At 33.8% G+C, this 10,758-nt stretch overlaps 2 protein-coding genes across 2 annotated transcripts; both read right to left on the bottom strand.

The window, feature by feature from the left end:
- Positions 1-430: 430 nt before the first annotated feature.
- On the bottom strand, positions 431-3,518 carry LOC122299023 (disease resistance protein RPV1-like). The gene is made up of 4 exons (XM_043108858.1): positions 3,477-3,518; positions 2,522-2,806; positions 1,450-2,430; positions 431-1,336 (listed from the first exon to the last, which is right to left on the bottom strand). The coding sequence occupies exons 1-4, from the start codon at positions 3,516-3,518 to the stop codon at positions 431-433; spliced, it is 2,214 nt and encodes a 737-aa protein (XP_042964792.1).
- A 124-nt stretch (positions 3,519-3,642) lies between these two features.
- On the bottom strand, positions 3,643-9,308 carry LOC122299024 (disease resistance protein RUN1-like). Its single transcript, XM_043108859.1, has 3 exons — positions 9,277-9,308; positions 6,942-7,541; positions 3,643-4,831 (listed from the first exon to the last, which is right to left on the bottom strand). The coding sequence occupies exons 1-3, from the start codon at positions 9,306-9,308 to the stop codon at positions 3,709-3,711; spliced, it is 1,755 nt and encodes a 584-aa protein (XP_042964793.1). The 3' UTR covers positions 3,643-3,708.
- Positions 9,309-10,758: the final 1,450 nt, after the last annotated feature.

A 10,758-nucleotide genomic window follows, 5' to 3' on the forward strand; every position in this document is an offset into this window, starting at 1 on the left:
TTAGAAAGAAAAAAAATAACAAATAAAAAAATTATATGTGGTGTGTAGTGTAAGGAATGATGAATAAAATTTTTCGTCTTCAAATGAGAGAAGTACCAAACTCTCCACCCCTATATAAAAATAAAAAGACCGACCATAACTCATGAATTATAATATTTACGTCTTTGACCCTTATCTAATCAAGAAACAATTCTTCTACGTACAGTCGAGTGCTGCAAGTGTTTTTCACTTCTTGTCACATTCGTGTGAATCACAAAACATGGTGCATATTCCAAAAGCAAACCCTTTAATTTGAAAAGAGTGGCAAACGAAGTTTCGTGTGCAAAAACAGTCATGGGTCTGTTTGGTTGGAGTGAGAAAATTGTGGAGATGAAATAACCAATGCACAAAAGAGAAATAAATTTCCGTAAATTAAGAGATACCTTCTACATCAGACCAATCCAAGTTTAAGCTCTAAATCCAAGTTCAAGTCATTCTCTACTTCCGTTATTGTGCCCATGGTTGAAGAATATATATGCGGCCTCTTTTGTTGAGGGCACCTATTGGGTTCCATGTTGCAATCATATTCATCATCACGATGCCTCTTACCAAATATTTCCTTCAGATTCTCATCATCTTTCTCTAATTCCAAATCTTCACTTGAATTCTCATCGTCATTCTCCAATTCCAAAAAAGGGTAAGAAAAAGGGTAACCAAGTTTAAGCTCTAAATCCATATCTTCCTTTGGATACTCATCTTCATTCTCTAATTCCGTTATTATGATGCCCATGGTTGAAGAATGCGGCCTCTTTTCATCCATTAAATCTAGACATCTGTCACCTTCTTCATCATTAATGGAATAAGAAAAAGGGTAACTAGGTTCTATGTGATCACCTATATCATCTCTTACGTTCTCTTCATGATTCTTTACGAAATGGATCCCAACTCTTTTAAAGACCACGTGCTCTGACCGACATTCAAATCTAAACCTTGAAACGTCCACTTGTTTACTGTAAATCATCCCGTGCATCCATACATGGTTTGAGCTGTCCGTCCAATAAAATTCCGTATCAAGATAATCTAAGAGCCTCCAATCCGAGCCATCAAGGAATTTAACACGAATAGAAACCTTCTCGATCTTCGTTGGCTGAATGATCCCAACTGATCCAAATCCAAATCCAAAAACAACATAGATCACAAGAATTTCATCTATGCCATTCCAATGATGCGGTCGATTAATATCTATTTCACACAGATTATTATCATGGGCCTCCTTGCGATAGCTGAACCAGCATGGAGTCCTCTTTTCTGGAAATGTAATGTTAAAGTTTGACCGGTATGCCAAATTTTGAAGTCCCTGTTATACGAATATTAAAAAGAAAAAAAAATTCAGCAATACAAGTTATAAACTAAGGTCACACACAAACACGTTGAAAGAGATCGAGAAAGAGAGAAAAGAGACATACATACCTCTTCCCATGAAGGAATCGCAAGCAGTTTATGGCATCCATACAAGTCAATCATTCGGAGTTCATGAAAATTCGTTCCATTGTTTTTATTTAGTATTTCAGATAGTAGTGCAAAACTTTCCAATGACGTGCATTCATGAGCTTCAACACTTATTATACTCGATGGAAGAGGAAAAATTTCTTCAAGTTTCTTGCACTCGTTCAAATTAAGGTATCTCAACCAAGGAAATCTGACGCCTTGAGCTGGAAAGTTAACAATATCACTCCCACTTAGATCTAACCTCGTCAAAGCGGGAAAGTAATTAGCATACGTGAAGAAATTTGATTCTGATAGGCGACAGAATTTAAGCGTTAAATCTTGTAGCGATTCCCAAATGCTTGAATTTGTCGGAGTAGTTGATGCAATTTCATATTTGCTTGTAGACTCCGCAAATGACGTGGATTGTATACCATCCTCCTCCACCATTCCAATGTTTATTGGTTGTGAATAACCATCAACTTTGACAATACGTACACTTCCCAACTGATCAATGAAGCCTTCTACATATAATTCGTTAAGCCAAGCAAGGTTACCAATTGATGAAGGTAGCTCTATTATACTAGTGACTTCTAGATATAAGGTTTGAAGTTCTTTGAAGTTCTCAATTGATGAAGGTAGTTCTCTTATGCTAGTGCCACGAAGATCTAACTCATATAAAAATTTCATTTCACATTCAATCTCTGGAAAGTCTTCAAGACTCGAGCAATAGGTAAGCAAAAGAACATGTAGAGATCTTAACTTGAATCTTTTCGGCAAAATCCTAAACTTGGAGCATCCGATAACAGAAAGACTCTCAAGCTTATCAAGGAATCCAACGGAATGATGAAGCTCAACTAAGTTATCACAAGCTACAATACCCAACTTCTCTAAATTTGGGATACTTGAAACATCAGGAATTTTTGTTAAGCATTTACAACGGATTAAATCCATAACAGTCAAGTTCTGTCCAAATTAAATAAAATAAATATATTAGCTTCAATGAAGTTCTGTTTCATAGTTTTAAAGAAAGAAATATTGAAAATAATAGTGGTACCTTCAATTTTAGGCCGCCTAACTCCTTGATGTGGCTATCTCGCATTTTAAATTCAACGAGATTATTTCCATGAAAATCTGAAGGCAAAGATGACGAAGGATATTGAGGCCAAACAAGCACTCTTAGCTCATTAGAGAGATAGTTCGGTGCTGCAGAAAATTGTGCATTCTTGTTTATAAACAATTGAAGATTTCTCATCTTCATAAATGCCTCGGAAGGCAAACATATCATGTGATCATGGCCTTCAGGAATATCTAAATAAATCGCTTCAATTTTGATTGTTCCCTACAAAGACAAAGGCATAAGTATCCCAATAAAATCAAATCATAAAGTTCTTCGAGTACCACTCACTAAAATTACAAAAACATAGAGAAATCAGAACAAATTAAGCTTAAATTATTGAAATGAAAAACTTAATAAATTAATTTTCAAAAAATCAAATCAATTGACATTATAAACTAAAAAATAGAAAAATATTCAGAAAAATGAAAACTTAATCTTAGAAAATTATAAGAAAAAAGAAAAAATAATTTCAGAAGAAAATAAGAAAAGAAAATAATGTAAAAAGAACATAATAAATAATTATAAAAAATATTAGTTGGGCCAGTACCCACAATGGGTCGCCTTTCTGTGTTGCTGCCACAAGGCCACCATTAATGGTGGCTTTGGACTGCCACAACTATAAATGGGCGCTGGCCCTATTTTAAATTAAGTTTTTTTATTTCTACTTTTCTATTTTATTTGTATAAATTAAGTTTAAACTTAACTACATAAAGTTTCATTAAAATAAAAAATATATAATTTTTTGAGGGGAGAATTGTGATTTTCTTTTATGAAAAGTCAAATGTTAACTTTAACGGGAGCACATATACATACAAACTCTTTTATAATTCATTTTGCAATCAACTAAAGCTAACACGTACGCCATTTCAATAAAAATAAAATTGAACTTTACAAAACTGTTCTTAAGAGGTTGCAAGAGTTGTAGGTTAACCATTTTCCATTTAGAAAACTACCAAAACTTAACACCAGTCTGAGGTGCATTGGTCATAATTACGAATAGAAAAGAAAATATAATAAAATATATACACACACATGCACCAACGAGTTACTTCGCCATTTTTAACTTCAAAAGTTTTTTGGGAGTTTCATTTGTGAGCAGAAAACAAATAAAAATTCAAAGGTTTTTATTTGTGTGATCTTACCGTATTTTCTTCTAATACATGGCGAACATCTTCATGAAACCACAATCGACTACGTTCGCAAGCTTCTTTAGGCGATTCTTGTCGAATAATTTCTTTACCCATTTCTTGCAACAAGTCATGCATCTCCACAAACTGATCACAAATATTGATGAGACACTTATCTTTAAGCTTTGCAATGCCAATAGATGATGAAAAACGACAGCCGTCTAGTATTTTTGTGACATATTCAACAGAGTTCCACTTGAAAAAACATGCAATGTCAAGGAAAATATCCTTTTCATTATCATCCAGGCCGTCATAGCTTATTTTAAGAATTTCATAAATATCCTTGTGAGGACTTCTTTTATACTTTTCCAATGCACTTTTCCATTCTTGTATACTTCTACCACGCAAATCTGAACCAAGCACTTCAAGAGCTAGTGGAAGGCCCTTAGCATAACCTATTATACATTTTGTGAATTTTACAAAACTTTCATCTGGCCTGTCTCTTTTAAATGCATGCCAACTAAATAGCTGAATAGCTTGGTTGTTGTCCAATCCCTGCACTTCGTACGTTGAATCAACTTGATGATAAGTTAATAGATGTTGATCTCTTGTTGTTATTACTATTCTACTTCCTGGACCGAACCAATTTCTATCACCAGCTAATTCTTTTAATTGGCGCGACTCATTCACATCATCAAGAATTAGAAGTATCCTTTTAGAGCAAAGCCTATGCTTTATAACATTAGTACCTCCAACACTGCCATTATTAAAACTTCCAAAGTTTCCTGAGAGCTCACGAAGAAGTTTTTCTTGCAGTTTGACCAGACCGTCCTCTCGACTCAAAAGCTCTCTAACATTTGGTAGAAAACATCTAACTTCAAATTCTTGTCCAATTGAGTTAAAGACTGCTTTGGCGATAGTTGTTTTACCAACTCCACCAGTTCCATAAATCTCTATCATGAGAGTAGTGTCATTCCTTCCAATTCCTAACTTAGTATTCAATTCTTTTATACGAGACTCTAGTCCAATTGGATACTCAGCAATGTCTAACCGATATGTAGATTTATCTATTTTTGAGTCCACCCATTGAATGATTTTATGCATAAATTCATATTCATTCCTGTCAATACAAGCAAAAAGAATAAGTCACATTTTTCACATAAAAAGATAGAGAGTTTCATTATATATAAGTTGGTGTGTCGACACATCAACTATAGTATCACCCATTACAATTACGAAAAAAGTTAAAAAAAAAAAACAAAAAAAGAGACTAATATATAAATTTTAATAACAACTGATGTAGAAGATCATCTTCGATACAAATGGTCTCGTTACAAGATTTTTTTTCTTCTTTAGATTTCCTTACTCAATACCAATAAATTAGTATGAAACCCATAAAAATGAAACAAAAAGACACCATTGGGCTACAATTTGCAACACACCCAAATTACAGTGGCTGCGACTACCACAAAATTAAAGAACTATAAAAGCAAATTTAGGTGTTCATAGCAGCAAAAGAAATCTTGTAGAAAAAAAATCAGCACATTGCACGGATGCACAAACCATAACCAATGTAGCACAAGAAATGTAGAGATACAAAACCTACCCAAAGCATGAGTCAAACCAACGCAAGGACAATAGAAAAATAGTAAGGCCAGTGGATTCATGAAGAGTCTAAGGCGCCTGTGGTGGCTGATGGATAATTGTGCTTTCCTTTTATACTCTACTTAATTAATTAGCTAGGAAACACTACATTGAAGATTGGGGATTTATGTATGTTCTTGTTTGTTTGTAGGGTTTTACATTAAAAACCTTTTTTTTTTCCAGTACATTTATTGCTTCAAGTGTGATAAAGTTTCTGTTAGCGATAATTGGCGCACTTCTCCTACATATGGTATGCCTAAAAAATAATGGATTTGGAACTTCCGATTTGAGAAACGAAAAAGCTTAAATTGTAATATCTTATATATTATGAGCCTAGCATGGCATGCACTTATGCAATTTGAGAATCTGTTAAAATTTGTAAGAAATTAGGGATCACGACCTTACTTAGCACCTGAAATTATTTTTAAAAAAATTCAAAGATAGCGGAAAACTCGAGAGAACTTACAGCAAGCAGGTGAGATTGATCCATAATTTTAAAATTTGATATAGTTTTAAAACAGTGGTGACACCTATCATAAAATCATGTCTAGATATGAAAAATATATTGAAGAAGTCTTTAGAGATGATATACTAAATAAACATTTTATTAGTTAAATACTTTTTCGAAAGAGAGAACCATACTCGTACTGTTGTATAGCCTCCGGCCCAAAGGTGGCTGCACCACTGGCGGCCAAAAAACTCGGTTTGACGTGGTGTCTAGCCACCCTATGGGATGGTTTTCTTATGAATATGTGAAAATGGTTTCTTGAGTTTTAAATGCTTTATAAAATATTGAGGAGTTTTAAGACTATAGATCATGTTATCTGTTTGGAAATAAAACAGTTCTTAACTTAAAGATTATCTTTGAATTTAGAGATGGTCTTGTTTGCCAAACATGGCCTTATATAAATGAAGTTTATAAACTCGTGTATTGACAAATTTCCATTTTTTTTTTTTTTTTTTTTTGGCTTTTTCCCCTTCCTTGATCCAATCTTACTTACCAAGAAATTTGGAAAAAAAAAAACAATGCATTTCACACATTTTTGTAAAGTGATATTAGTTTTATAAAGTATTTTACAAAAATATCTCTCATCTTAAAACATTATTATGTAAAATATCATGAAGAGTGACGTGTGTTTATCATTTTTCAATATATTGGTATAAGGTGAACAAAATCCAGTAATGTCTACCATAGTTATGAGGCCCCTGCCCGTTAATATTAAATGAGAAAAACAATAACGAAAATATGTATAGATATATGCACTCATTGGGTTTTTATAGAGTTTTTCTTCAAATTGGATTAGGAAATTCCAATTCCTCTAATAGATCAATAAAAATTAAAAGCGTTATATTAAACATGTGACAGCACGTGCTTTTTTAAAAAGTTAGGTTAAAAAATTGACATGTTATAAAACTATATGTTTCACACATGCTCAAAAAACACATTATAATTTTTTAAATAAACAATTTCGTTTGAAGAAAAACTCTATTCTCAATTAATATAATAGTTAAAGAAGTACCTGTCTTTGGCCAAATGTTCTCCAGCCAAACCGGCAACCTCTTGTAGGGCTTCTTTCCACCTCTACACCTTCGGGTCCTCCTTGAACCTCTCTTGATGGTTAGCCAATGCTTCTCCAAAACTTTCTTTCTGTTTTCGTACTTCTGATGGATCTACATGATAAAACACTGGTAAAACTATCTGTTGTTTTGTTTTCCTACACTCAAGGATCTTCGTTAGCTCCTCCAAGCACCATGAGGATGATGCATAATTTGGAGATAATACAATAATAGAAATCATTGAATCCTCAATGGCTTTGAGAAGTGTAGGTGAAATTATCTCTCCTCTTTCAAGATCATTGTCATCTCTATAGGTTTTGATTCCCCCTTGACATAGAGTAGCGTATAGAGAGGCAATAAAATTATTGCGAGTATCTGTTCCTCTAAAACTCAAAAATACATCGTAAGACCATCTAGGAGTGGAAGGAGGAGGAGACGAAGAAGATGGTGAACTGAATGTCATTGAATTGAAGAGAGGTGTATGCAATTCTGATCGAGATAAGACGTCCACTCTCCCATATGTAGATTTAACTGATAAGGAAGTTTCAGCAATGTCTAACTGAGATGTAGATGGAAATATTTTTGTGTCCACCCATTGAAGGATTTTACGTATACAGTCAGATTCAAGCCTGCCAATTCAAGGAAAAAGAACATTAAATGAGTCACATTTTTCACATAAAAAGATATAGAGTTTCATTATATATAAATTGGTGTGTCAACACATCAATTATAGTATCATCCATTACAATTACGAAAAAGTTAAAAGAAAAGACTAATATATAAATTTTAATAATAGCTTATGTAGAAGATCATCTTCGATACACATGGTCTTGTTACAAGATTTTTTTTCTTCTTTAGATTTCCTTACTCAATACCAATAAATTAGTATGAAACCCATAAAAATGAAACAAAAAGACACCATTGGGCTACAATTTGCAACACACCCAAATTACAGTGGCTGCGACTACCACAAAATTAAAGAACTATAAAAGCAAATTTAGGTGTTCATAGCAGCAAAAGAAATCTTGTAGAAAAAAAATCAGCACATTGCACGGATGCACAAACCATAACCAATGTAGCACAAGAAATGTAGAGATACAAAACCTACCCAAAGCATGAGTCAAACCAACGCAAGGACAATAGACAAATAGGAAGGCCAGTGGATTAAATTCATGAAGAGTCTAAGGCGCCTGTGGTGGCTGATGGATAATTGTGCTTTCATTTTATACTCTACTTAATTAATTAGCTAGGAAACACTACATTGAAGATTGGGGATTTATGTATGTTCTTGTTTGTTTGTAGGGTTTTACATTAAAAACCTTTTTTTTTCCAGTACATTTATTGCTTCAAGTGTGATAAAGTTTCTATTAGCTATAATTGGCGCACTTCTCCTACATATGGATATGCCTAGAAAATAATGGATTTGGAACTTCCTATTTGAGAAACGAAAAAGCTTAAATTGTAATATCTTATCTATTATGAGCCTAGCATGGCATGCACTTATGCAATTTGAGAATCTGTTAAAATTTGTAAGAAATTAGGGATCACGACCTTACTTAGCACCTGAAATTATTTTTAAAAAAATTCAAAGATAGCAGGAAACTCGAGAGAACTTACAGCGAGCAGGTGAAATTGATCCATAATTTTAAAATCTATAGTGACATATATATAAATGTGCTAGTTCAATGTTAAATCCTTCTATAAAAGGGCTTAAGGACTTGTTTGGGTATAAGGTGATTTCGTGTAGAGTGTGCGTTTGTGAAATAGTTGTAAAACTTAAAAACTGTTTAAGACTAGTTATATATAGTTTTTAAAAAAGTGGTGACACCTATCATAAAAACAATAACGAAAATAGGAATAGATGTATCATGTATGCATTCATTGGATTTTTTATTGAGAGTTTTTCTTTAAATTGGATCGGAATTTTCCTCTTATAGATATGTAGAAATGACAAACGCTATCACATGCTTTTTTAAATGCTAAGTTTAAAAAGTGACATGTAATTCAAAAACTATATGTTTCTCACATGTTCAAAAAACACATGATAATTTTTTAAATAAACAATTTGGCTTTTTCCCAGCATGTGAGGAGATCTTGGGATTGAATCCCTCTCTGCATAAGCCATGTGACAGTTTTTTTTCTTTTTATTTTTATTTTTTTGCTTTTTCCCCTTGCTTGATCAAATCTTACTTACTGAGAAATTTGGAAAAAAACAATGCATTTCACACATTTTTGTAAAGTGATATTAGTTTTATAAAATATTTTACAAAAATACCTCATTTTAAAACATTGTTACGTAAAATATCGTAAAAAGTGACGTGTATTTATCATTTTTTTAATGTATTGATATAAGGTAGACAAAACCCAGTAAAGTCCACCATGGTTATAAGGCCCATGTCCCGTTAATATTAAATGAGAAAGACAATAACGAAAATAGGTATAGATATACGCACTCATTGGTGTTGTAAATCAATGAAAATAAAAAAAGAATTTCAAGAGATTGAGAGAGAGCGAGAGAGGAGATTCTGATATGTTATCAAACTTATAAATTCCTTAAAGGATACGGCGATATATATAGGAGTACAAAGGGGACTATGCTAGCTTACTATGCTAGTACTATGCTGGCACTATGCACTGTGCATATGTCGGCCATTCACTATGCCAGTACTATGCTGACACTATGCATTTGACGACTAGCTAAATGTGGTCATACAATTCAAGATAGTTTATAACACTTCCCCTTTGGATGACCATATTTAAGGAATATGCCTCGTTAAAACCTTGCCAAGGAAAAACCCTGTGGGAAAAAAACCAATGGCGAAGGAAAAAGAGTACAGTATTCATGTGTATCGCCGAGTGCTTTAGGATTGCCTCATTAAAACCTTGCAAAGGAAAACCCAGTGGGATAAAACCTTAGCGAAGGAAAAAGAGTACAATCAGCACAAGTCTTCAAGACATTACTTCCCCTGAAAAGTGCATGATAACATGTCTTCAAACCTCCGCATTCCAATGTTCTGCATAATCTTCTTAAATGTTGCAGTTGGTAATGCTTTAGTGAATAAATCTGCCAGATTTTTACTTGACCGTATCAATTTCAACTTTCTTCTCATGAATTGCAATGATCTTCTTGTGTGTATCTGAAAGATAACTTGCATCTGTACATCCAACTAACTGTGGACTTGATCCATGTTGATAAAATAATCACAACTGGATCTTTCTGCTCATCACTACTCTTCTGGAGTTGTACTCTTCTGGAGTTCTTGTAAATAATACAGTTAGTGGAGAATTCATCAACATTAAACCGCTAACCTCATAAAAACGGTGGCCAGCCTTTTTAGATCAGACAAGCATCGTAGGTTTTTTCAACTCTTCTGTAGGTGTCAGGCGTGCTGTCAGGGGCCGCAGCTGTCAGGCATGCTGTCAGGCGCCGCAGAGCTATGAAGCTATATTTCGTCTATTTTCTCTTGTTTCACGAGAGATGCTGTATCATAATTTTCTCTATAAAAGAGATATTCAGCTCATCTTCATTCGCATCACATCTTCTTCACTTTTCTGTAATCATACTGCATTTTTACTCTGCAATCTCTTTCTGCATTTTTACTCTGCAATGACTCAGCGATCTTCTCATGGCCAATATATGAGGTACTCTGCACCTCGTTCATCAGCTGTACCTGCTTCTACCACAGGTGCTATCATGCAATGTAATGATCTGACTCATAGGTCAGATAATGAAGCTATCTATGAGCTTGTGAGTCTCGGTACCCGATACTCATCATCCATTGTCGCATTTTCTCAGCGACTGCAATCCAGAACTTGTGGAGTTGACAATCTCCATAAAAATATTGC

Source organism: Carya illinoinensis, chromosome 16 (genome assembly GCF_018687715.1).
Source record: "Carya illinoinensis cultivar Pawnee chromosome 16, C.illinoinensisPawnee_v1, whole genome shotgun sequence".
Lineage (NCBI taxonomy): Eukaryota > Viridiplantae > Streptophyta > Magnoliopsida > Fagales > Juglandaceae > Carya > Carya illinoinensis.